Raw genomic sequence first — 24,881 nt, forward strand, 5'->3', positions numbered from 1 at the left:
CCCCCCTCTAGCCAAACTTCCTCGACCCGCCCTTGAGCCCCGTCTTCTTGCCCGCCTTTTTGCCCTTGCCAATCAGCTCCAGGTGGCCCGCGCGCTCGCCCAGGATGGCCTCGGTGCGCCCCACCATGCCCGACGTGAACTTGCGGTGCACCCTGTCCAGGTGCGCCTTGCTGATCTTCTTGGGCTTGGCCGCCTTGGAGGCCTGCTTCTTGGAGTGCGTCTCCTTGGCCTTTGCGACCTTGGAGGACTGCTTGATCGTCCCTTGGGCCATGGCTCTCTGCCTTGTGTGTGTGTGCGTGTGTGTGTGCGTGTGTGTGTCGTTGGTGGGCGGGGAGGAGGTGGTTGGAGGTCCAAGTTTCGGGGCGGTCAACTTTTTTTTTTTTCCTGCATCGTTGTCGATTGTCCCTCTTCCACCGATTTCAGTCTCCCCGCCTACCCTATGCCCTGCCATGTGAATTTGCAGCGGGAGCTGCTATCCTCTCAATTTGCTGGCATGTTTTTTTTTCTCAGTCAGTGTTCAATAATGGGACTGGATTTTGAGTGCATTACGGGCGTTAATAACACTTTAACTTGTGGTTTACCTGGTCTATCAGCATGGGTTTCTACTTGACCATCCATGTTGGCTTTCTCGAGTTCCCGACTACCTATGCCAACCAACAGGAACACATCAGACTGGAATCCACAGCATTACTACTTTCCGGTGCACAGGCAGAGATACTGATGTAGTAAATCTGATTCTTGGATGGTGCCGAAAAGGCAAGGCGATGAACATATAACAGCTGACGGTAGACAGATTTTGGTCTACTCCGTAGGAGTGGGGGCAATGGTGAATTCTTGCGCTTGGCTATATAAAGTGTATAACTTATGAGCCAATCATCACAAGTTAAACCGGCCTGATGGTCTAGTGGTATGATTGGCGTTTCGGGATTATCCCAGCTTTGGGTTACGGAGCTTATGCCAGGTCCCGGGTTCAAACCCCGGTCAGGCCCCATCTTTTTGCCATTTTGTTCTTTTTTTCTTCTTCTTCCTTTTTACCCGTTTCTACGAATAGGGCTGTATTATGCATGTACTAGTAATTTATTATTATCATCATTATTATTATTGATTAATACTAGTACGGAGTACTCACCCGGCATTTCGATACGCTGGCCCCTGGGGATAGTTGGTCTACATTACATGGTAGATAATAGCCACAGTGAGATGTCGGTTTATTCCTGTCATTATTCGTTGGATCAAATTTCTTGGACTCGTTTAATATCGATATGGATATACGGAGTAGACTATCTATATATAATTACTTGCTTGCCTGCCTGGCCATTGTAACCCGCGCAACATGGCCCAACATGCTTGATCCTAAATCAACCTGGCGCCGTGCATTTTGTACACCAACAGCCCCATTCATCGTTCGCTCATAAGATAAATATGTTGGCCTCATTCAGTCATCTTCTTGGGCAAGTAGGAGGGGATAAAAAAATATAAAGATCACCAGCCATCGCCCCATCCATCGTCATCACCCGTCTCTTTCGGCTTCATGTCAATCTTCTTGGCAGCTGCGGGCTTCGACGCCGGCTTCGAGGCGGGCTTCTTTGTTGCCGTGGCTGGCTTGGACAGGCCCTTGGGCAGCGCCTTGGCGCCCGGCTTCTTTTGCGAGCGTTCCGCAAGCCAGGCTGCAAAGTCGGGCTCGCCGTCGTCAAAGGGTGTGGCCGACGCTGTCGTTTCGGCGGCAGGCTTCTGGGCGCTGGCCGACGGACCCTCAAAGAAGCCGTCGTCGTCGCCCATGGCACCCCATGAATCCCCTCCATCGTCGGCATCGTCATCCGGCAGGAACGCTTGGGCAACAGCGGCAGGGCTGGGCGAGATCCCACGGGACGATGGTGGTGGGGGAGAGGTGACAGCCTGGCGGTGCAGGTTCGACGCAGATGACGTGGGCGCCTTCTTTGCGTCTGGGCCTGGAGACGCGGTGCGCGTGGGTGTATTGGCCCCTGATCCATTGGCCGTCTGCATGTCGCCGGCGGCCGAGGACAGCTTATTTGTGAAGGACGAGATGGCCCATCCAGTCCAGCCTGAGGATTCGCTGGCCTGGGGTGTGGCCATCCGCGGTGCAGCAGCAGCAGCTCCCGCAGCCTGGGGAGGTGGTAGCACACTCTCCGGCATACTAGAAGCGGCCTTGCGGATCTTGTGAAGATAGGTGTCGATGGTGCGATTCGCCGAGTCTCGCACCAGCTTCTCCTTGTCCAAAAGCAGGGGAGAAACCACTGGTAATATCCTGGCAGCACAGTCCTCATCGGAAAAGTACTCGACGGTAGCCCCCAAAGCCAGCAGTGCCGCGTTCCTCGCGTGCACAAAGGGATCCCTCAGCGACCGAGTGAAGGCGGCAATGAGTACCTTGGACCTCGATGATGTCCCTAAGCTCTTGGCGATCTTGCCCAGGCAGATGGTGGTATTAGTACGGATACCCGGCTGCTCGTCATTGGCCGTCTTTGCGAGCTGTTTGAGGAGATCGTTGTTGATTGTACGATCGGAAAGTTTGGTGATGATGACCAGGACTGATTTTAACGTCTGCTCTCTCACCACGGGGGCAAGATCCGTAAAGCCAGTCACCTGTCGGGGTCAGCTGTGTCGGTGTGCGATACAAGGGATAAGGCTCACCATGTGCGGGAAAATCTTGTCGTTGACAACCTTCTGGGGCAGGCGGTCGATCATCAACGGAAGATTGTCGAGGAGGCATACTCGAATGGCACGGTCTGGGTTGGCAAACAGCCGGACAACAAATGGGACCATCCGGGCCTCAAAGTCCTCGTTGGTAAGCTGACCAGAGATCTTGAGGACGGCGCCCAAGGCTTTCGGGCCGCCACCGCCGAACTCAACTGACTTCATGAGCTCAGGTAGGACCTTCATCTTGAGGAACTCTTCCGGGAAATCGTCTGTGAGCTGGTCGAGGTCGCTACATGAGTGGTCAGTCAGAGTCAAAACTAGGTAGAAATTTTGGTCCTCTTACTCTAGAAACTGCTCCCGCTCCTCGGGAGACTTCACACCCAGATTATCAATGCCCTCGGTCATTTTGATCAAGGGAGTATCGAAGAAGGCACTGCGGCGGTTTCCCTGTTCCAGGAAGTTGCCGATGCTGATACGCGCTTTGGGATTGGCATTGCAGAGTCGCTTATAGCTCGAGTGCATGGTCGGGGGCACGTTCTTGGTCTGGCCAGCCTGCGCGGCTCCGCTATACTCGCCGTTGAAGACCTCGAAGATCAGGACACCAAAGTTAAACGCGTCGACCGCCGAGTGCGGGTGCTTCTTGATGACCTCCCATCCATTCTGGGCGATTTCGGGAGGACAGTAACGGCCAGAATCGGGGACCAAGCTCCCGTACGTCTGTTGTCTTGTCAGGGCTGGACGGTCCGAGCATTTCGCAAATGCCCCCCACTTACGTAGATGACGGACTCATCGTCCTTGAGGCTGCTCAGAACCTCAAACCCGCCCAGCTTCCACTCGCCGCTCTCAGACGTATAGACGGAACCGACCTTGAGGCTCCCGTGTATCGAGGAGGCGTCGTCGTTGATGAACTTGAGGGTGCGCTATGTCGGGTCAGCACGATAGCCGTATCGAAATGGGCAAGTAAGGAATGGCTGGTGGCTACCGCAATGCCATTAAGGCCCCATTTTATTGTCTCCGGGCTCAGGCTCTTCCTCCGAACGTGCCAGCGCAGCGGGACAACGCGCTCGGTCGCAATGTAGATGTAGGTCTCGGTCTGGTGTCGACGATCAGCTTCGCAAGGGTGCAGAGGGCATGCGGGCTTCGAACCTCGACAGTATCGAGGACCTTGATGACACCGGGGTGCCGCAGGGTGCGCAGTTTCTTGAGGGCATTCTTGGCTAGCGGGAGACGTGCCCTGTTGGCGGGGATGTCGAAGGAGAAGATGCTGCAGTTGGAGCCGTCTTCCTGGAGGTGGCACCGGGGTCAGCACGGCACATGGCGGTTGGCAGATGGGGTATGGCGCATGGCGAGCTTGGTAATACCTTCTTTGTGCCATTGTGCAGAGTCCAGATGGACTCGTCAATGTCGACGCGATCGCCAAAGGAGTATGGAAAGGGGGGCCCTGAGGCAATGGCGGAGGCCACTGCGGACTTGAGGAAGTCCATGGCGTGGAGGGACGGCTATTCCGGGGTCTACGCTTGCAGCTATGCGGGCCGCAGAGGTGAGGGACAGAAACGAAGAGCCGCGATCGGCCTGGCCTGGCGTCGGAGGGTTTTGCAGTCGATGGAGCAATGGAGCAATGGAGCAATGGAGCATGAGGGTCAGAAGCTGGCCAAGTACCAAGTAGGTGAGTGGCCCGGCTGGCTGCCCCGCGCTGCGCGTGAGGCGCATGTGTCAATTTGGGTACTTGGGGCTCTGTAGCAGCAGATCCGCATTGATACCACGGCTGGGGATGCATCGATCATCGTCGCAGCGCGTGGATGGGATGCGCCTAATTTGCCTGGAATCCACGAAACATTCCGAGATGAGGTCCTGGCCGCCGCATCGGCATCGTTGCGACCGTCTCTGTTGGCAGTGGCTTCAAACTTGTAGCAGGGCCTCCCTCCTCCCAGCCTGGTGCAGGTGATGACAGTGCGCGTCTCGCGCCTGCATACAGGCATTATCATTATCAGTAGGAGTGCAGAGCCCGAACGCCACTCTTCACTCTTCACTCCTCACCCGTCCACCTGCAGACGCAACTCCCGTCTCCATTTCACTCACAATCTAGAACCAACACTCCTACACTCATCCCCCGCGTCAACCCGTCCTATCCTCCGCGTTCTCCGCGTTCTTCGCGTCGATCGCGTCGCTCTATTTCGTCCTCCCCCTTCCTTTCCCACGCGCCTGGCGTCTTTGTCCTTATCTCACTTACTGTCAACCACAACCACAACCACCACCTGCGTTGCGCTGCGTGAAAGTCGCAAGCCAAGGTTGCCGGGCTGCCAGGCTGCCGGGCTGACAAACCCTGGTGTTTTTCTTGCTGGCCGCCCAGCACCGTGAGAACCTCATGTGTGGGGGCCTGGAGCTTTGCTCGAACGACTCTCGTGCTCTGGGACAAGGGCCGTCCTTGATCCAAATAGCCGCCGGCCTGCTCTGGACATGTCGAGCCCTTGGGAGCAGCAACCACCGGCTCTGACATCTCGCCCTCCGTCCTGAACCGCTGGTGAGTACATGGCCATCCACTTTACGCGCTTCATTGTCTTCCTCTCCTTTTTCTGCGTTGAATGATGAGTTTTTGGTAAAAGGTCTGACACCACGGACCCTTCGGGGGACTTCGACTCTTGTCTGTCTTGTCTTGCTGTCGTAGCCCTTTGGGCTGTCATGGCTCAAGCCCATCTGCCTTTTCTCAATGGCCCCTGGGCAACGGTTACGAGCACATCATGCCAAACAGTTGCACAATGGAATCTGAGTCTCCGTCGCTCCCACGGATTTAGATCAAAGGCAGCGACTGACACCGGGCTGATGCCCGCACTCCGGCCCAAGCTGACATTCAAGAGTCGTCGTAACCGCTGTTGGTCCAAGAATGACGGCAATATCGAGAAACTGAAAAGATCTGAAAATCAACGCATTCCTTATCATTGCTTATGTACCACAGTTTTCTTGGTTGCAGACTGCTGACTGTATGTTTCCAGAGCCCCCAGGCCAGCAATATTCTCTTGGCTAGGGCGATGTGAGTGAAAAAAAAATCCGTCAGCATTCGAGTCTTCCGTGGACATGAGCCAAACAAATGGTGCACCGCGGGTTCCAAAGACCTGTGCCCAACCTGGCTGCCTTCAGCAAGCGCCTGATACGACTCTGTGCTGGAAGCATCAAACCAAGGCCGCCTACTCGAAGTCGCCTCCCATCCAAGTTACCAGCATCCCGTCTCCCTCACGCACTCTCAAGGATGGCGAGCGGAAAGCAAAAAGAGCTAGGACCAACCTTTTTGTCTCAAGCTCTGTGCCCTCTTCTGCGAGATTCAACGGGACTTACCCTACCGCCAGGGATCCCACCCAGGCTCACGCAACCACCCAGCAACCTTGGCTCAGCCCGCAGCAACAGACTTCTGCCTCATACGATGGCCCAAGGCAGACTGGTTCTGGGAGGATGCCTGGAATCCCTGGGACGACAGCTCATGCTCATTTGAGAGAGTTGCTCGGTGCCAATATTAGATCATATCCAAAATTACCGCCGGACGCCAACTCCAGCGCGACCCTCAACTCAACCAGCCGGCAGCTCTTTCATCAGAACACCGTGCCTCCACCATTTAACGCCCCTCAATGGACACCTGGGCCCCCCAAGGCCTATGGCCACGATATGACCGCGGCCGCAAAGCTTTCAAATCACTCCAGATGGTTCCACACTCCGCAGTCAACACCGTACGCCCGGCCCGCCGCCAGAGGTGCAGCATCGAAGACCTCGAGCCCAGATACCACTCCCAGAACCCCGGAGCGCATGCCCTCATCCGCCAGCAGCAGCGTTAGGCTAGCCGATGGCATAGCGAGACCTCTGCATAGGTATACGGAGGCTGCACCATCACCACCAACACAGCCACACTCCGTGTCCCTGTCTCCGCATCAACACGATGGGGCCAGGCCCACTGTTATTGACTCTCAACCTCGCGAGTCTACAGTAGGAAGCACAAACCTCAACGAGACTCGAGGCCTCGGGATAACTTTCGATCCCCTGGAACAAAACTCCAGCGCCGTATCCAACAATATGTCGAACTACTCGCAAACGAGATCAAATCCTGCCGATCGAGACGGCTCAGGGACGACTAAACCAGCGACTTCACCGGGAAGCCCCATCGTCAAGAAGGCTCATTTGAGAATCCTTACGAGCAGCATTGTCTCTACACAGGGAAAAGTAGACTTGTCTAGCCAGGACTATATTGCCGGGGACTACTCCCCCCACTTTTTGAGCAAACATCGGGCTGATGAGAGACCTGGGGACGGGCCGTTGCAAGTGCAGTCAATGGTGCCCAATACATCGTTCCAGATCTCCCGTGAATCGAGTCAAGTTTCTAACCCGCCAAGCGCCAAATCTGGTCCTGGAAACCCGAATGGGATTGCGATGCAAGTAACGAAGCCTGCTATCTCGATAGCCGAGGCGAGGAGAAGGTCAAGAGTCTTCAAATTTGACTCATCGGCTTTCGACTCCCAGATCTACGCCCAGGATGATTGCTTACCTCCACCCGAGGGCGTACTAGCTCGAGAACCCCAGGGAAGTGTCTTGGCCACATTCCCCGGCGAACTGATTTTTCTTCGTGTCAATCCTGCGATTCACGGGATGCATTCACGGTCAGAAGCCTGGTATGCACAAAAGACAGTCGAAATTCAACAACGGCCTCGTCGGAAAGCCTGGCTTGGCAAGGTGCATGAACGGAAACGATGGCTCCGCTCTCAGGAAAAGAAGTCCCTCCAGGAGGGGGAAGCTTCCGGGGTATCGGCAGCCAGCTCGTTTTCCCGCGATCCGCAGCCATGGAGCTACCGTCGTCCTATAGACTTTGGCGATGTTCCTGAAGACGAGCTCCCGGCAGATGTGAGGGAAAATCCGGCCTGGGCCAAAGTCTGCGGGCGATTTCGGGAAGACAGAGCCACCAAGATGAAGATAGACGAGGCGTATCTTTGTGAGGAGAGGGAGAGGGGGGCCCATGGGAGCGTGGCTCATCGACAAGCCGAGCAGCATGAAAAAGAGCAGGATGCGGCTCGCCAAGAGCGCGAGGAGCAGGAGAAGCGCCAAAGAGAGGCCGAACGCCGCGAGCGTGAGGAGCAGGAGAAGCGCCAAAGGGAGGCCGAACGCCGCGAGCGCGAGGAGCAGGAGAAGCGCCAAAGGGAAGCTGCACTCCAAGGGCTTCGTTCCAGAGCCAGCCAGGAAGTACTGTGGTATTACGAGAAGGTTAAAAAGGGACCTTCCCCGCAGCTGCACCCGGTCGGAGTTGAGCGTGCTACGACGAAATAGAGGAGCACACGGGCAGGTTTGGTAAGGCGCGGCCACCATTGGCTTTCGAGGAGCGAGCGAGCGAGTTTCTACCGGACGATAGGACGGATTATTTGTAACGAAGGAATGACTTGGGACCAGGTATAAGGATCTGCGGGACGGGTATTACACCGTGCGTTAGGCATCCTAGGGACACGAGCTCTCGAAGCAGGCGTCTGGTTTTGTGTGTTTTGTTATCGTGGCCTTGAGCCGCTGACGTTCCATGTGTGCTGGTGATATAGAATACGTTACGATAGAAGATACGGAAAGCCTAGGTGTCGTCCATAGCACCTAGGACTTACTGTTAGTACCAGTAGCATCCGTAGGCTCTTGAGTATTCTACGATGAGATCCGGTGAGGGTAAACCCGAGATTTAGTAAACTGGCGCCTCCGGTAGGTACGAGCAATGTCCTACCATAACCTACTAGCAATGAATATATTATACGAGTAATGAGTCCCTAGCTTAGTTGGGGAAGTCCAACAAATTGCACGTTCTCTCCCCAAGTTCATATAAGCTTACAATTGTGGTATTGAAAATCTACTACTAGTATATGGTCTTCTAGCTCGCCCTGGACTTTTCCCATCCAAAAAAGAAAAAAAAAGAAAGAACGCCGCCCACCGCAACATACACGGTTTTTTTCTCTCTCACTCTCTCTCATATTGCTCACCACGCTAACACCGAATCCCCTACAGCCCCTTGGAGAGCAGGTTCAGGGCACTGCCCGCGAGGATGAAGCCAGCCTGGTCCTTGGTGACGGCGTGCTTGGTGGGGATGAGGAACTCCTCGCCGCTGGGCTTTGTCACCTTGACCTGCACGGCGCCCTGGCCGCCGTTCTGCAGCATCTCGTGCAGGCCGACGGTGGCGACCTGGTCGCCCGCGGCGATGCGGTCGTAGTCAGCCTCGTCGGCAAAGGTCAGGGGCACGACGCCCTGCTTCTTGAGGTTGGTCTCGTGGATGCGGGCAAAGGACTTGACGAGGACGACGCGCGCTCCCAGGTAGCGCGGCTGCAGGGCGGCGTGCTCGCGCGCCGAGCCCTCGCCGTAGTTGTGCTCGGCGACGACGAGCCACTCCTGGCCGCGGTCCTTCCAGCGCTGCGCGAGCTCGGGAATGGTGTGCTTGGAGCCGTCGAGGTCGTACGCGGCGTTGACCTCGCCCGTCTCGGCGTTGACGGCCGTGTTGAGCGTGTTGGTGCTGATGTTGGGCAGGTGGCCCTTGTACTTGAGCCAGGGTCCAGCGGCCGAGATGGTGTCGGTGGTGCACTTGCCCGTCACCTTGACGAGGACGCGCAGGCCGGATAGGTCCGAGTTGGGGAACGGAGGGAAGGGGTCAAGGAAGGCGAGGCGGTCGGACGTGGGGGAGATGGCGATCTGGGCGTTGGCGTCGGGCTCCTGCGAGAGGACGCCGAGCTCAGGGTTGCCGGACTCGAAGGGGGTCTGCGGGCCCTCGAGGCCGTGGGGGGCAGAGAACTTGAAGTCGCGGCCGTCGGGCGTCTTGAGAGTGTCGGTCATGGGGTTGAAGGTCGTCGTTCCCGCAAAGGCCATGGCGGTAACCACCTCGGGCGAGGCAAGGAAGTTCATGGTCTCGGGGTTGCCGTCGTTGCGGCCCCTGAAGTTTCGGTTGTACGATGTCAGGATGGCGTTGGGGGTGCCCTTGGTGACGCCGTCCTGGCGCTGCCACTGGCCGATGCAAGGGCCGCAGGCGTTGGAGAGCAGAACACCGCCGGCGCCCTCGATGGTCTCGAGGGTACCGTCGCGCTCCAGAGTGGCGCGGATCTGCTCGCTGCCAGGGGTGACGTAAAAGTCGGCGGCGGGCTTGAGGCCAGCATCAGTGGCCTGCTTGAGCAGACTCTCGACGCGGGTCATATCCTCGTAGGAGCTGTTGGTGCAGCTACCGATGAGGCCGGCGGACAGGGCCTCGGGCCACTCCTGTTCCTTGACGACATCCTTGAACTTGGACAGCGGCGTTGCCAGATCGGGTGTGAAGGGGCCGTTGATGTGGGGCTCAAGCGTGGAGAGGTCGATCTTGATGACCTGGTCGTACTCGGCGCCCTCGTCAGCCTTGAAGCGGAAGTAGGCATCGTCGCTGGCGCCGGGTCCGGGGAAGTTCTGCAGGGCGTCGACGTTCCGGGCCGCCTGGGCGCGGCTGGTGGAGGCGAGATACCGGGCGCTGGCCTCGGTGTACGGGAAGATGGAGGTGGTCGCACCGACTTCGGCACCCATGTTGCAGGCGGTGGCCATGCCGGTGCAGCTGAGAGTGTCGACGCCAGGACCGAAGTACTCGATGATGGAGCCAGTTCCGCCGCGCACAGTGAGCTCGCCAGCCAGGCGCAGAATCACATCCTTGGGCGACACCCAGTTGCTCAGCTTGCCGGTGAGCTCGACGCCGAGAACCTTGGGCGCCTTGAGCTCCCAGGGGGCGCCAACCAGGGCCTCGACGGCATCCGCACCGCCGACACCGATGGTCACGGTGCAGAGACCTCCAGCGTTGGGGCTGTGCGAGTCAGTACCGAGCATCATCAGACCCGGCAGGGCGTAGTTCTCCAGGACGGTCTGGTGGATGATGCCGGCACCGGGGGGCCAGAAGTCCATGCCGTACTTGCGGGCGGCAGACTCGAGGAAGTCAAAGACCTCCTTGTTGGTCTGGATGCCGGCCTCGAGATCGTCGGAGGCACCCTTGGAGCCGACAATCAAGTGGTCGCAGTGGATGCTGGCAGGGATGGCGGGGCGGGCGAGGTTGCAGGACATGAACTGCAGCAGGGCCATCTGGGCAGAGGCATCCTGCATGTTGACGCGGTCCGGGTTGAGGCGCAGGTTGGCCTTGCCGCGGATGTTGCGGCCATTGTCCGTGTCGGTCAGAAGTGACTCCTCGACATTGTGTAGGTGGCTGTAGAGAATCTTCTCGGCAAGGGTCAGGCGCTGCTTTCCGAGGACGCGGCGGACCTCGGTGTACTTGTTGAAGAGCTTCTCGTAGGTCGGGGGCAGCGACTGGGCGGAGGAGAGGTGTCGCCTGGTAGACGGGGTCGCGGTGGCAGCGATGGCAGCACGACGCGCAGGTCCGAGGCCGGCGCTGCGGCGAAGGACTCGCTGGAAGCAAGATCAGCCTCTGGGCGCAGGCATTACCTATGGCAGAGGATAGTGTACTTACCGTGATGGCACCGCCAGAGCGGCTGGCAATGTCAATTGATGCCATGGTGCCTGGTGCCTGGTCCAGATACGGATGGTGGTGGTGTCACTGGTATGTGCCGGGGAAATTTTTGGCGGCGAAGTTGGTCAATTCGTCAATTGTAATGCGCTGAATCGGATTGGAGAGGGGCCTCCGGGGTTGTGGGGAGTACGAGGTACGTTACTCCGATATCCGGCATTCGGATCTGGGCTCCACCGAGGTTCTGACTTGGAGCGCCAACTCGCCACTATTATTCGCTGCAAACCTGCATCGTCCATTCATCTGCTCAACTGCATCCCTGGCTATGTTTCCATTGTGAGATTCCTCATTCCACGTCGGCGCGCCGTATGTATGATGACAGTCTACTAAAGTTGGGCGTGGTGGGGCGCTAGGCTTGGTTCCTGTTGAGTCGAGAATCGCCCACCACCAACACGAGGGCAGGAGCACTGGAAGTTGCCATGCTGAGGAAGGTACTCGGTACCTACCCGTAGGCATTTTATTTGGGCCGCTTCTCTTGTTGGACTTTCCCAAACGCTGCATTCGTGGTGTATCGTGGTTGAATTTGTACTCCGTACATTGACCCTTTTCCCCGTGGTTCCCTCGCGTCCAGATGCTAAGTCAAGATAATAGTAGTAAGAAGAAATGGTTCTGACCGACATCAGTACACAGCAACGCCGTCCGCATCTTCCAGCCACAGCCCAGCCAGGTCCTTTGCCAGTCCCAGCCGCAGCTTGCGCAACACATCCTCCACCTTGGTCGTCGCGTTCCACTCCTTCCGCCAGTCCCACCCGCGCTGGATCCTGCCGTTCGACGACACCGACTTGTGCATGTGGCTCGCCAGCATCGAGCTTCCCGTCATCATGTAGCTGCTCCCGCTAAGCGAGCTCGTCGACTTCCTCATCAGGTCCGCCGGTGTCGACCCCTTGAGGCCCTGCGCCGATGAGAGCACCAGGTCGAAGAACTCGGCGCACGCCGTGTAGACACGAGAACCCACTGCCTGGATGTCCTCGATGGCCTTCAGCAGCACGTCGATCTGATCTAGCGTGATGACGGTTGGAGATTGGTGCACAAAGACTGTCGCCTCACCCAGCAGTGCCAGCAGGAAGTCCTCGCTCACAACTGAATCTCGAGTCTCGTCGTAGAGTCCGCCACGGATGTTGTCATCGGAACTAGAAATGACAGCCACCAACGCGGACGCGGCCTGCTTCTTCACAGCCTTGACCCTGGATGCCGGTAGCTCCTCCGACTTTAGCTGGTCTCTTAGTTCGTAGAACTTGCGCAGCGTCGCATAGCCACTAAGCATACGGCCCAACAGCTGCGCAGCCTCGAGGTCCTGCTTCGCCCGCCTCTCCAGTGTCTCCGTCCGCTTTTGCAGCAGATTCTTCAGTTCCTCATCGAGGTCCTTGTCTGATGGGTACGATGTCGACTGGACCAGAGAATACGACATGAGGAGGTTGAGCACCTCTCGCACCTTCTCTGTTCGATGCGAGAGAGCGTAGTACCAGAGTGCTTCGCCGTATCGGTGGGATTCCGTTGACAAGGTATCAGCAAAAGTCTGTACACCGTGGTTAGCAATTGGCCCTAGCGAAGGCGTCTGGCAAATCATACCTCTGCCGTCTCCTCAGCGTAGTTGATCATGCCGAGGTCGTTCAGAATTTTCCACATCTTGTCCACGGTCGGGCTTGAGGTCTCGTCCAGCGTCGCGAGGATATCCTTCAACAGCTCACCCACAATCTCTTCCGACTTGGCTGGCACATCCATCCGACCCAGGACCTCGATTGCCATCTCCCAACCTTCTCGCTGCGGCGACAGGTGCTCAATGCCGGCCAGCTCTCTAGCATACTTCTCGAGCGTATCATCCTTCATGCCGAGGAGCTCGTCGGGCCCAGGTTGCGATATGTTTAGGAGCGCCAGGTCCTCCATATCCAGGGTATCTAGGGGTAGACTCTGCGCAGAGTCTTTTGGCGGCAGCCACTGGCCCAGGGATGCGACTTCGGCAACTGAGCAGGCGATGGGCAGGGACCATGTGCGCAGCAGCCCTATGGCCGCGTCGACGTTGCCCTCGAAGATGGACGCAACAGCCACCTCGACAGCATTCATTGGGTTCGGGTTGAGCTCCGACCGAATAACCGCATGGAACGACTCAGTCAAGCGGACCAGGTACTCGTCGTTGCTGGTGGAGCGCGAGCCAGACGCTCGTAAGCTACGGGACGGGTTGAATCGCAGACTCATCTGTGGCTGGTAATCCGCTTCCCACCAGCAAAACATTCCAATCGTCGCCTCGCACCAATCCTGAGCAGTCTCCACGATCGCCTCGCGATTCCCTAGCAGAATTCCAAAGATGTTTTGCAGATTCTCGTAGACTTCCCAGGGCAGCTGGCTCGAAGCTTTCCGTGCCATTGTTGACATAGACTCGTGCTCGGGTAGGTATTCGTCGTCGACGGAGTTGCGGAAGTTCTGGTCTCTGCCCTCCGCAAACAGCGTCATCCTATCCAGTGCTCCTCGCGCCTGGATACGGAACAATGACCAGGTGCTGTTGAGGATATCCCAGTCATCGCTCTGGGACGGGCATTGGTCCAGCACCTCACTGGTCGCAGCGGTGAAGCGCTTCACATTCTCCAGCGCTTGGCCCGTGTACACCTTCTCCCTGCGGGTGCCTCTACGAACCTGGTCCCAGCCAGCGTTCTTGAGGAGACGAGAGGCGGCGTGCACGTCACCCCGTAGCAGGCTGTTCTGAACCGTTTGCCAATAGAGGCTGTGGCAGGCAGGGCTCGGTTGGTAGCGCATCACGTCGTCGACCTGGTCGGGATACGGGTTGTAGCCACTGTCTTGCAGCCAGTGAAGGAGGACTCCTGGGAGGGGCTCCGATCTATCGGCATCTTGCTCGTCTTCGTACCTAGTGTGATGCAATCGGAGAAGCAGCTGAGCGACGTAGGTGGCCTTCTCAAACGGTTCAGCGCTGGGTGCAGGACCGACGTCGGCCATATCTTCCTCCTCTGGTTTGCCGAATGAAGCCACATGGTCGGTCCATAGCCTCACCAGCTGGTACGTGATGTTGGCCAGGGAGTTGTCCATCTTTTCCTCATCATCCTCGGTGCCAACTCCGTCGTCGTACATCCGGCACACAAGGTCCTCGGTCTTGAGAATGATGTGAGCCGGCTCCGTAAGACGGGCAATATCGGCATGGCTATACAGATCCTTGGCAATGGTGGCATATTGGAAACCTTGCTGCCCGATAGAGGTCCCATGCTGTGCTGTCGATCTTCGAAGGAGATCCTTTGCTTCCTTGATTATCTTGCTCGTCGCAGCAGGCGTGTGGAGCATCATTAGGTCCTCATCCTCCTCGAGAGCTGGCTGGCCATATTGGCGGTCGTCGTGTCGGAGGTTGAGGAACATATCCTCGGTCTCATCTTGGCTCTCTTCCTCGAAAGACTCCTCCTCGTCCTCTAGCTCGTCATCTTCCATCTCGTCTTCGGCTTCGTCCTCATCTTCCTCAACTTCTTCATCATGATCCTCTTCTTCGTTGTCTCCGTCTGACTCATTGTCAAAACCCATATCTTGTTCTAGAAAGCGCTCGATCTGGTCTTCCGTATTGTCACCCACCATTCCGAACTTGTGGGCATGGGAGCTCCGGAACAGGCTGGCGTGCGGCTGTGGGAACGGCACGTCCTCCTCACCCTCCGCATCTTCTTCTTCCTCTTCCTTGTCGTCGGGTTCGACGTCGCCAAGGCTGTACTGACGACTCAGCCCAGAAGGCCCTCGTTGGGTGTTGCGGATGGAGCGTCCGAGCGGAGCATTGGAGGGCTCGTTTGAGCCGAAGAGGTTCCTGCCGCTGTTGTTGCTCGAGAAGCCGCTAAAGTTGGGTGGCTTCGCGCTATTCACATTTTGCATGATCGAGCTCCCCAGGTACGCTTCGGACGGGGCGCCCACGGGCGTGAAGGAGGCGACTGACGAGGGAGGCGGCCCCGCGGGTGTAGTCGACGGGTAGTTGTCGCGCAGGGCCGAGAGCCCACGGATCTGGGGGGTCTGCTGCTCAGGGGTCGAGGGAGCTGGGCTGCCAGGCGGGCTGGAGTCCGGGACGATGAACCTATGCGCCATGATGGGCAATGTCCAGCGCTCGTCTCACCAAAGCGTCGCAAGGGTGGTGGCTGCAAACCCGGCAGCCACGTCTGCTAAGGTGCGATGGGATGGCGGCGCACTCTCATGGACCGAAGATCAGGTGGCCTATCGGATATGCATGCGGTGGCCTCCTGTTGGTTTCGCGGTCGGATTGTGGCGTTGATCGATTGCGAGAGTGGGATTAGGCAGGCATCAAATTCATCAAGCATTCAAACATTCAAACGCGGTTGGATTATTTTCTGGAGCTATCGCGACTTGGGTGCTGGAGCTGGTGCGGCCCGAGGTTGACCCGGCCCGCTAAGCTCTCTGCCATCCATTAGCACCCATTGGCACCCCAGCGTCACCTGGAAGGCTGGCTGGAGTCGTGGGCAGTGGGACCTTCCTTGCTTCCTTCCAGGTTCCATGCCAGTCTCGGGTCCTATCCGCAAATTTACGTTGCATTGACACAAATCTTTTGCGCCAAGCTTTCTTTAAGTAGGTGCTTCATCGGCAGAGATACGGAGCCGGCGACTCGGCCGGAATGCCAAGCCACTCGCCGAACAGTCAATGTGCCCAGTATGGCAATAATACCCAGAGCTCCCACATCATGAGAGTCCGATGTAGGAGTAATGTGGTGTCTCACAGAGCTATTGGTCGTGGGCGGCCCAGCCAGAGAGCCAGGTGCATCCAAGCGCGTCGAATTGCGTCGTCGAAATGCCCGGTAAGGGATTCCGATGGGGGGGCTCTGGGTTCTTTCCCCTGTCAGCGGGGTAGCTTTCTCGGAGTCCCTCGGGGGTCGGAGAGTCGTCACTGATACGTCTGCACTTCTATAAAATCACCCTCGTCTTGGATTCCGTGCCATTCTGCCTGTTGCCGAAGACATTCCCGTATCCCCTTCCCCTCTAAGCCTGCTGAGAGCATTCCCTTCCCCTCCAAGCCCGCTGAGAGCATCCCCTTGTCCAGATCAACCACCCAATTGAACTGACATCATGGCTTCCACCGTTGGCGAGGTGAGCACTGACCCATTGAGCCACTGAGCCACTTGAGCTACCCCTCAATGAAGGCTCTTCCGCTGACCCTGTCAGACCATCACCTGCAAGGCCGCCGTGGCCTGGGAGGCCGGCAAGGAGCTGAGCATCGAAGACATTGAGGTCGCTCCCCCCAAGGCCCACGAGGTCCGCATCCAGATCTACTACACTGGTGTCTGCCACACAGGTACTGCTGCCCCGACCTGACCCCACCGCCGCGCTTCAGTGAGCTAAACCATCCCACCACAGATGCCTACACTCTGTCCGGCAAGGACCCCGAGGGCGCGTTCCCCATCGTCCTGGGACACGAGGGTGCCGGTATCGTCGAGTCCGTCGGTGAGGGTGTCACCAACGTGAAGCCCGGCGACCACGTTGTCGCCCTCTAGTAAGAACCCCTCAACATGATGCATTCGCGAAGCTGCCTTTACTCACGCAAGACCCTGTAGTACCCCTGAGTGCAAGGAGTGCAAGTTCTGCAAGTCCGGCAAGACCAACCTATGCGGCAAGATCCGTGCTACCCAGGGCAAGGGACTGATGCCCGACGGCACCACGCGCTTCAAGTGCAAGGGCAAGGACCTGCTCCACTTCATGGGCACATCGACCTTCTCCCAGTACACCGTCGTCGCCGACATCTCGGTCGTCGCCGTCCAGCAGGACGCCCCCATGGACCGGACCTGCCTACTGGGCTGCGGTATCACCACTGGCTACGGCGCCGCCCGCGTGACGGCCGGCGTCGAGGAGGGCTCCCAGATCGCCGTCTTCGGCGCCGGCTGCGTCGGCCTGTCGGTCGTCCAGGGCGCCGTGGCCAACAAGGCGGGCAAGATCATCGTCGTTGACGTGAATCCCACCAAGGAGGCCTGGGCCAAGAAGTTTGGCGCGACCGACTTTGTCAACCCCAACGACCTCGAGGGCCAGACCATCCAGGAGAAGCTGATCGAGATGACCGACGGTGGCTGCGACTACACCTTTGACTGCACGGGCAACGTCAACGTCATGCGTGCGGCTCTCGAGGCTTGCCACAAGGGCTGGGGTGAGAGCATCATCATCGGCGTCGCCGCCGCCGGCCAGGAGATTTCCACTCGTCGTAGGTTTTCCCTTGTTCTCCCCCCAATGTTCCAAGTATCGACAACTAACACTCGACCGCAGCATTCCAGCTCGTGACCGGCCGTGTCTGGAAGGGGTGTGCCTTTGGCGGCATCAAGGGCCGCTCCCAGCTGCCTGACCTGGTGGCCGACTACCAGAAGGGCGCGCTCAAGGTGGACGAGTTCATCACGCACCGCATGACTCTCGGTGAGATGAACAGCGCCTTTGAGACGATGAAGGCGGGAGACTGCATCCGTGCTGTCGTTGACATGCGCACCCTATAAAGCATGTTTTTCGGGAAGAAGAAAGTAAAAAGAAAAGAGAGAAAAAAAGCGATGTAACGAGTGAGAGCTCTTGGGAACATGAGAAATTGTTCACACACAAATACTGGTAATCACAGCATAGGCCGGAATCAAGTAATGGATGGTTGTCTGCGACGGCGGTTGCGACTGGCATTATATCACCGGACAAGAACCTTGATGGCCCACCGTGACTCCCAATCCACTACCTAGTTACTAAGTAGGTAGGTATTTGTGACAGGGATTAAGTGACCTGGGAATTACAATCACATTATTGTAGTCCAGATGTGTGAGCCTGAATTTTGTGCCATGAATTGCTTGCTGTTTGGAATTTTTGGTGATTGTGAGTTAGGCGATGACGATGCGTTTTAGGTAGTAAGTGAGGATGAGGGTTGGGCTTTAAGAGATGAGTTCGTTGGGGGATTTCCGACCACTGAGGTTTTTAAGACCCCTTGTCACGATATATTCTGTTAATTTGCTAAAACGGCGAGATACATATGGCGTATATGAGGGTATTTTAGAATGTCTTAATGTAGCGGCACGGTAGGATAGGTAGTATTTCAATATAGTCTGAGACCCCGGATGGTTGGAGTTCCCCATTGAACTTGCAGATTATAATAGCATCATGAATGATCGCCCGAGAACTGGGAGAGCATACTTCCAGTAGACTCAAATACGAAGGCTTCCCCCGTTATAAAATTTCTATCTCTCGTACCGCTGCTATTCAAATTTGTGGCCGCAGATTTCTGTATGCGAATGGCTATCGGGTAGGTAGGTAGTTGTACGAGCATCACGCGTTGGGTCCTGTCCAATCAGATCCACGCCGATTCCGCTTCGTTTTGCAGGATGGATTTGCAGGATCGCAGGCGACACTGTGCAAGGGTGGATCCCCCCATCCCCCCCCATCATGCAGGGTCTCTGCCGGCAGTCCTTGCTTCGGCATGATGCGGACTGACTGCTGGCCTTTTGACGACGCCTCAGCGAAACGCCCCAGGTGACGTGACCCAAAGATGCGGACGTCAAAGGCATCCAAGGACGCGGCCAAGCTGTTCGAGCGCGCCTCCGGCTCCACCTCGCCCCCTCGCCGCATCACGCGCTCCTCGCTCGCGCGCTTCGCTTACGCTACTCCCCCTGTTACGTCTGCGACGACCGAGAATGGCTCGCTGACGCCCGACATCGAGGACGCCGTTGGCGCTCCGGCAAAGAAACGCAGACGTGTCGCGGCCGACGCCGTCAAAGCCGAGCTCGTCGAGGAGGCCGACCTCTCCCAACTCCCCGCGTCCTCCTCGTCGACACCCAACAAAGCCCCCCGCCGCGCCCGCAAACCCGCCCGCAAGGTCACCGACCCGTCCACGGGCAAGACCAGCGTCGCGGCGCCCTCGGACTGGGAGGAGATGTACGACGTGGTGCGGGCGATGCGCGCCCCCGGGGGCGCGGCGCACGGGGCGGCGGTGGACACGATGGGGTGCGAGCGACTGGCGGACCGGCGGGCGTCGCCGCGGGACCAGCGCTTCCACACGCTCATCGCGCTGATGCTGTCGAGCCAGACCAAGGACACGGTCAACGCGGTGGTCATGGCGCGCCTCAAGACGGAGCTGCCGCCGCACGCGGAGGGCGCGCCGGCGGGGCTGAACCTGGAGAATGTGCTGGCCGTGGATCCCAAGCTGCTCAATGAGATGATCTGGGCTGTTGGGTTTCACAATAACAAGACCAAGTCGGTTGTCCCCCCCCCCTAGCCTGACAGTTTGCTTCTACGATGTGTTTATTGGTTCTGGGGCTAACACGGGAGGTTACAGGTACATCAAGAGGGCAGCAGAGATCCTCCGGGACGAGTGGGACGGGGACATCCCAGACACGATCGAGGGTCTGACATCGCTGCCGGGGGTCGGCCCCAAGATGGGCTACCTGTGCCTGTCGGCGGCGTGGAACCGCACCGAGGGCATCGGGGTGGACGTGCACGTGCACCGCATCACGAACCTGTGGGGTTGGAACACGACCAAGACACCGGAGGAGACGCGACGGGCCCTGGAGTCGTGGCTGCCGCGCGACCGATGGCGTGAGATCAACGGGCTGCTCGTGGGGCTGGGCCAGGCCGTGTGCCTGCCGCAGGGCAGGCGGTGCGGGGACTGCGAGCTCGGTTTGCGAGGGCTGTGCCGGGCGGCGGAGCGGAAGAAGGTGGTGGAGGGCCGGCGGGTGAGGGAGGAGCTGAAGATGGAGAAGATGGAGAAGATGGAGAAGTTGGAAATGGAGGACGGCACCGTGGTCAAGACGGAGGTGAAGACGGAGGAGGTGGTGATGCAGGAATTGGCGGTCAAGAAGGAGGAGGTCGACGAGGGCGAGGGCGAGGGCGACGATAAGCCGTTGGCTGCTCCGTGACGGGGGAGGGGGCGGGCTGGTTTGATTCAGAACCACCGTCAACCGCTGCGAACACGATACGGTCAGGAGTGGATCTCCACTGGTTGAGAACTTGAGTCTGGTGACGGATTATTAGCCCCGGCCAGGGTCCCGCAGTCCCTGTGGCGGTTCCCCCCCCGCATGCGGCTCCGATCCACTCCAGCGGCTGGAGGGTTGAGAGGGTGGGAGGAGAAGGGCGACTTGTTGACAAGCTCCGCGAGCAGTCTGGCTGGCTGCAGGGTTTATGCGAGGAGCCACGTAGCGCACAGCGATGGCCTCATGCAGGAGTACCTTGTGGGAGCCCGAAGGTCCCTTTCTCGTGTACGTAAGAGTCAGGACGGCGATGGTGGAGGCCGTCGTTGGCATTAGGAGCGGCTAGGGCGACGCTACTATCGACTGTCGGTGACTGCCGGGGGCATGTCTTGATCAACACTGGCGGTTGCGATACCGGAGATAACAGCAGTTCTGGAGGCGATAGCGAAGGATTAGAGGCAACGCGGGCGATGGTAATACAACGTATCTGATTCAATTCCATCAAGCTTCATGTCACAGCTACAATTGGAGGCTCATCCGAGTCCATAATACGGCGTCTTGCCGTTGTCTATTGGTTTCATAGGTTGGACCGCCCTGACGTCAACTTGAAACGAGCTCCACCTCTAATGGGAATGTATATGGGTCTTGTCCGCAGGCAGGCAAGCAAGCCAAGTATCGGTAAAATAAAGGGGAAAAGACGAAAAAGTCAAATTATCCAGGCTAGAATACGCGTGTGTAAATGCCAATGATGATGCCCAATGCGCCGTAGTACTGCTGAGGGCGTACGATACATAAACGTGGTCGTCGGGTCCCCAGTTTGCGCCACCTCCAAACCCAGACCTGTATTCGGGGAACCAACCAACAAAGCCAGCCTAAGCAACACCCTTCCGTTTCGCTTTCAAAGGAGGAAAAAAAAAGTATAAAAAAATCAATCTTTCGTGGTAGGAAGAGTAGTATTCGTGATAGTTGTGTGGCTGCACATTGGAGTCGTATTATGCATTGTATGCGTCATGCCAGCCCGGAAGTGCGATGCTCGCTCGTCGAAACGTATAGAAGGCGGGTTAGGGTGTGGGTTAGGTAACAGGGCCTACACGCCGCGGATGACCTGGGTGCGTTCCGAATTGAGCTGCGCGGCGTTGCGCTCGTAGGACTGCTTCTTGCACTACAACCCATTGTTGTGCGTGTTAGCGGCCTGTTGTTGTTACGATACGAAAAAGGGGGGGGGGGGGGACAAAGGGTGGGTGGTGCCACTCACATCCTCGAGCCCGCTGCACTTGTGGTCCTCGAGAAGACGGTGCTTGCCGCAGAAATGACCCTGGCAGAAGGAGCAGTCACCGACGATGCGCTGGGCGGGTTCGCGGCACTCCTTTGCTGAACACCGGAGACGCTTGCCGGCCATGATGCGGTGGTTCGGAGGAGCCGGAGTCGGAGCGTCGGTAGATGGCGGTGGTGGCGGTCACAGGCGTTGGAGTTGTGGCGAGGAGCCGAGGGCCGATGGTTGTAGTTGGGGGATGGAGATAGAGGCGGACGGAAGGGGAAGAGAGAGTAGGAGGAGGAAAATAGGATCAAGTTCGACGGGAGAGAGCCAGAGGAACAGGGAGAGTCAAGGCTCCAAGCTAAATGCGTCAGCTGGATGGGATGACGAGCAGTGACGGGGGTGGACCGGGTCTTATACGGGCGAAGGAGTCTCGGTCTCTTGGACGCTTGAATCAGGACCCCGGCGGCCCACCCCCAAGCCTAAGGCAACTTGCAATGCATGCATGCACTTGGGACTTGCAGTCACTTGCACCCTTGGCCCGGTGGAGCACTCTGGAGCACTCTGGAGCATCCTTGGAGCACCGCTAGAGCATAACTGGAGCTCGCTTTGTTCGCCTCCTGGGAATGGCTCAAGATGGGCCGCCCATCGATCCATGCTGTGTGCCAAGTTCCAATGCGTCCACGCTGCTTCAGTGCTTGCTGCTTGCTTGCGTGCATGCATGCCTGAATGCTTCGGTACTTTACAGTCAGGTTGGCAGCAGTACCACCAGTAGTACTAGACCTACTAGCAGATGCTATTGCTAGCAGGAAGTAAGTACCTCTAGAGTAAGCAGGTGGTCTGCTGGCCACCCGGCGGCGACGGAATCGCGTGGAACCGCCTAGAGACAAACCGCCCAGCAGCGCAGCGCCTCGCCTCCCGCGCCAGGCATCACATCCCGTCTTGCCAAAAGCCCTTGCCCATCTTGCCGTCGCCCCCGGCCGATGATGATGATTAAGAGCAAAATTATGGGCTACGCGGTTTGTAAGATATACGGTGAAGCTTTTAGCTCGTTTGTGCCATTTCTGACGCCGGCCGACACCAACGGACCGGGCGCTCCGTTGCATGTGTCAGGCTCAAGCCCCAGGCTGAAGGTGGCGGTGACGTCCTCCACTGGGGGCCCGGCTTCCTAAGCAGAGTAGACGAGGCTATCGTCACCGTCTCGATGGCGTGCCATTGGTACCTAGGACCCTGGGAACCTAGTACCTACTTACCTACCTGGTACTGTCCGTATTGTCGCCCCTAATAAATCGGCCCCCCCGGCAAACTGCAAAGCAAGGGGCGCCCTAGGACCGTCTCACGTTCTACCCATAACGCTATATCTAACACAGGCCCGCCGCAGCCGCCCTGGGCGCGTCGTGCCACAAAGCCCGTGACCTGGTGATATATGATGCGTCTTGCCTCTCTCTCCCTTGTTATTCCGGCTGCCTGGTTGTCAATGTCCCCTTTGTTTATTGAATGCTACCAAATAGTAGGCGCATGCCACCGTAACTACACCGCCGATAATAAGGAGGGAAACACCCGTCCTGTAAGCATCGACTAGCGGCGTGGTATTGGCGCTAATATGTCGACCGTTTATACCCCCCGACGTTTGCGAAGAAGGGTGCATTGATACGCTATACCTGGAGGGGGACCGACCTGGATGATAGTACGTATCGTATTATCCAAAGGCTAAAGTAGGTGATGAGATCTATGGATGGGTAGATGCGTCCCGGGGGGGGGGGGGGGGGTCTGTTGGGATTCTGCTAACCAACCCGTCCCCCCCCTGGGCGAACTCCCCGGCGGCTATGGGTGAGAGCCTGACTAAATGGTGCGGCGCCATATGGACGGAGCAACAACAATGGCTTTTTGGGGGATCGCTGTCGTTGGTGATGATCTGTGCTGTCTTGCCTGCCGCCTCGTGATGGCTGCTATTTCCTACTGCGACGATTAGTATACGAAGTAGCATGCTCGCGTGCCTGGCTCTATGCTCGTATGCCTGGGGGTCGGGCGATAGAATGGCAGGGCACTTCTGGCTCTGACGCCTATGTGTGAGAATGCGGATGGCCGTCTCTTCACGTGGCATAACGCCGGGAGAAACGTGAATGCTGCGGAGATGGTTGACTAAGCGGGATGAAAACGAAGGAAGATGGCGTGGATGGCGTGGCATGGTGGATAACTTGGTGTGCCGCCGACTCGGCCGCCTCCGGAAGTGACCCGCGTCGACAGGGCCGGAGTCCGGTTCCGGCCCGGTGTAGTAGACCGGGCCGCCAGAGGAACCCCTCGGGATAGGATCGGGACACGGTGCCGCGAGGGCACCACATGGAGGCGATACTGTTGTCAATGAAACAGCGTGCTATCGTCGTGGCCTGGTCACTTGGAGTAGTCACCAGACGCCACCGCCCGTCGATCCATGACGGAAAAGCCCAGCTTCCAGCTCTCTACTACATGGTACCTTGAGGGAAAGTCAATGGTTGCACCGCTTGCAACCGATGGATAAGGTTGAGCCCACCGTTGAGAAACAGTGTGCCACTGGGGGATGGCCAATGACCTGCTGCAGCCTCTCTCTGGTGGTGGGCAAGAGGCGGCAGCAGCAGCAGCAGCAGCAGCAACAAAAAGAGACGAGCGAGGACGGCGAAACGGCTCACCGAACAAGTAAAAAGACCGCCAGAATCAAGACACAAAGTAAAGACATCCGGGGCGAAAAAGAAAGAAGACGGACGAAGTCACGAGGAGAATTCAAGCGACCTGTACGGAGTAGTAATTTAATATCGGGCAAGAGGAGGCCAAGACTACGGCGGACGATAGGCGAGACTGCGTCAAAATTCAAATAAACCTAAACCACCCTCATAGGGTGACGCCCCCGTGGGGTGGTTCATCCCATATTCAATTACCCGATCATAATTATTATAAGCAATATAATAATGTTTATTTAGTATATTATACTTTCCATCATTACGGTGTATTTCGACTCGTTTCAGAACATTCATCATAGGTTGTATAGCAGAAATGGATAATTCACCTTCGACCCTTCCTCCAATCGCACCGACAGATCCTCAGCCAACCGAGATAACACATCTCACCGCGTGGGCACTCGCGAATGCTAGATTTCTCCGACCTGTGAAAGCTGGTATCCTAGAAAGAGCGGGCCAGAGCGCACGGTTACTAAAGTTCAATCGCGAAGCAAGGCGTGGAAGATCACCAAAAAATCCACTTGACCTAACTCGTACGCCAAATGTTGATGCAGTCCTAATCTACCTTTTTGGAAAAGAGGCAGATACCCCGTGTACACGTTGTACTAAAGGGTATGGTATTTTTGATGGTTGTATCGTCGAAAAGTCAATGGTTTCAGGAGCATGCGCAAACTGTGCATATTCCTCCCAGGCGCGATGCTGTAACCTTCGAGGTAAGGAGTAAGCTTTATAAGAAAGTATTAGTTTTACTAATATTCTCTTAGAAAAACCCCAACCTCCTATAAGATATAACGCCAATAATCATACATTATCAAAACACCAATGGCGCGAAGTGGGTTATGCATT

The 24,881-nt window shown here is 57.3% G+C and overlaps 8 protein-coding genes and 1 non-coding gene across 9 annotated transcripts; 4 read left to right on the forward strand and 5 right to left on the reverse strand.

The window, feature by feature from the left end:
* Positions 1-7: 7 nt before the first annotated feature.
* Positions 8-618, reverse strand: ACO1O0_002318 (DUF2462 domain-containing protein; the record flags this gene model as incomplete). Its single annotated transcript, XM_083191790.1, has 3 exons — positions 8-277; positions 437-444; positions 612-618. 3 exons carry the CDS (start codon positions 616-618, stop codon positions 8-10), a joined length of 285 nt encoding a protein of 94 aa, XP_083053004.1.
* A 272-nt stretch (positions 619-890) lies between these two features.
* On the forward strand, positions 891-989 carry ACO1O0_002319. The gene has a single exon. It is a non-coding gene; the product is annotated as a tRNA-Pro (tRNA).
* Positions 990-1,482: 493 nt separating this feature from the next.
* On the reverse strand, positions 1,483-4,139 carry CEX1 (COPI-interacting protein CEX1; the record flags this gene model as incomplete). Its single annotated transcript, XM_083191791.1, has 7 exons — positions 1,483-2,601; positions 2,650-2,944; positions 2,999-3,372; positions 3,429-3,575; positions 3,638-3,748; positions 3,802-3,939; positions 4,017-4,139. 7 exons carry the CDS (start codon positions 4,137-4,139, stop codon positions 1,483-1,485), a joined length of 2,307 nt encoding a protein of 768 aa, XP_083053005.1.
* Positions 4,140-7,382: 3,243 nt separating this feature from the next.
* On the forward strand, positions 7,383-7,953 carry ACO1O0_002321 (uncharacterized protein; the record flags this gene model as incomplete). The annotated part of the gene is made up of 2 exons (XM_083191792.1): positions 7,383-7,434; positions 7,496-7,953. The coding sequence occupies 2 exons, from the start codon at positions 7,383-7,385 to the stop codon at positions 7,951-7,953; spliced, it is 510 nt and encodes a 169-aa protein (XP_083053006.1).
* Positions 7,954-8,658: 705 nt separating this feature from the next.
* Positions 8,659-11,161, reverse strand: ACO2_1 (aconitate hydratase ACO2; the record flags this gene model as incomplete). Its single annotated transcript, XM_083191793.1, has 2 exons — positions 8,659-11,055; positions 11,117-11,161. 2 exons carry the CDS (start codon positions 11,159-11,161, stop codon positions 8,659-8,661), a joined length of 2,442 nt encoding a protein of 813 aa, XP_083053007.1.
* A 631-nt stretch (positions 11,162-11,792) lies between these two features.
* On the reverse strand, positions 11,793-15,232 carry ACO2_2 (uncharacterized protein; the record flags this gene model as incomplete). The annotated part of the gene is made up of 2 exons (XM_083191794.1): positions 11,793-12,689; positions 12,743-15,232. The coding sequence occupies 2 exons, from the start codon at positions 15,230-15,232 to the stop codon at positions 11,793-11,795; spliced, it is 3,387 nt and encodes a 1,128-aa protein (XP_083053008.1).
* A 989-nt stretch (positions 15,233-16,221) lies between these two features.
* Positions 16,222-17,627, forward strand: FDH1_1 (bifunctional alcohol dehydrogenase/S-(hydroxymethyl)glutathione dehydrogenase; the record flags this gene model as incomplete). Its single annotated transcript, XM_083191795.1, has 5 exons — positions 16,222-16,242; positions 16,318-16,447; positions 16,510-16,645; positions 16,707-17,344; positions 17,407-17,627. 5 exons carry the CDS (start codon positions 16,222-16,224, stop codon positions 17,625-17,627), a joined length of 1,146 nt encoding a protein of 381 aa, XP_083053009.1.
* Positions 17,628-18,652: 1,025 nt separating this feature from the next.
* On the forward strand, positions 18,653-20,018 carry NTH1_2 (DNA glycosylase; the record flags this gene model as incomplete). Its single annotated transcript, XM_083191796.1, has 2 exons — positions 18,653-19,356; positions 19,439-20,018. 2 exons carry the CDS (start codon positions 18,653-18,655, stop codon positions 20,016-20,018), a joined length of 1,284 nt encoding a protein of 427 aa, XP_083053010.1.
* Positions 20,019-21,156: 1,138 nt separating this feature from the next.
* ACO1O0_002326 (AN1-type zinc finger protein) lies at positions 21,157-21,468 on the reverse strand (the record flags this gene model as incomplete). The annotated part of the gene is made up of 2 exons (XM_083191797.1): positions 21,157-21,231; positions 21,325-21,468. 2 exons carry the CDS (start codon positions 21,466-21,468, stop codon positions 21,157-21,159), a joined length of 219 nt encoding a protein of 72 aa, XP_083053011.1.
* Between the last annotated feature and the right edge of the window lie 3,413 nt (positions 21,469-24,881).

Source organism: Amphichorda felina (genome assembly GCF_050947745.1).
Source record: "Amphichorda felina strain 45539 chromosome Unknown scaffold_2, whole genome shotgun sequence".
NCBI lineage: Eukaryota > Fungi > Ascomycota > Sordariomycetes > Hypocreales > Bionectriaceae > Amphichorda > Amphichorda felina.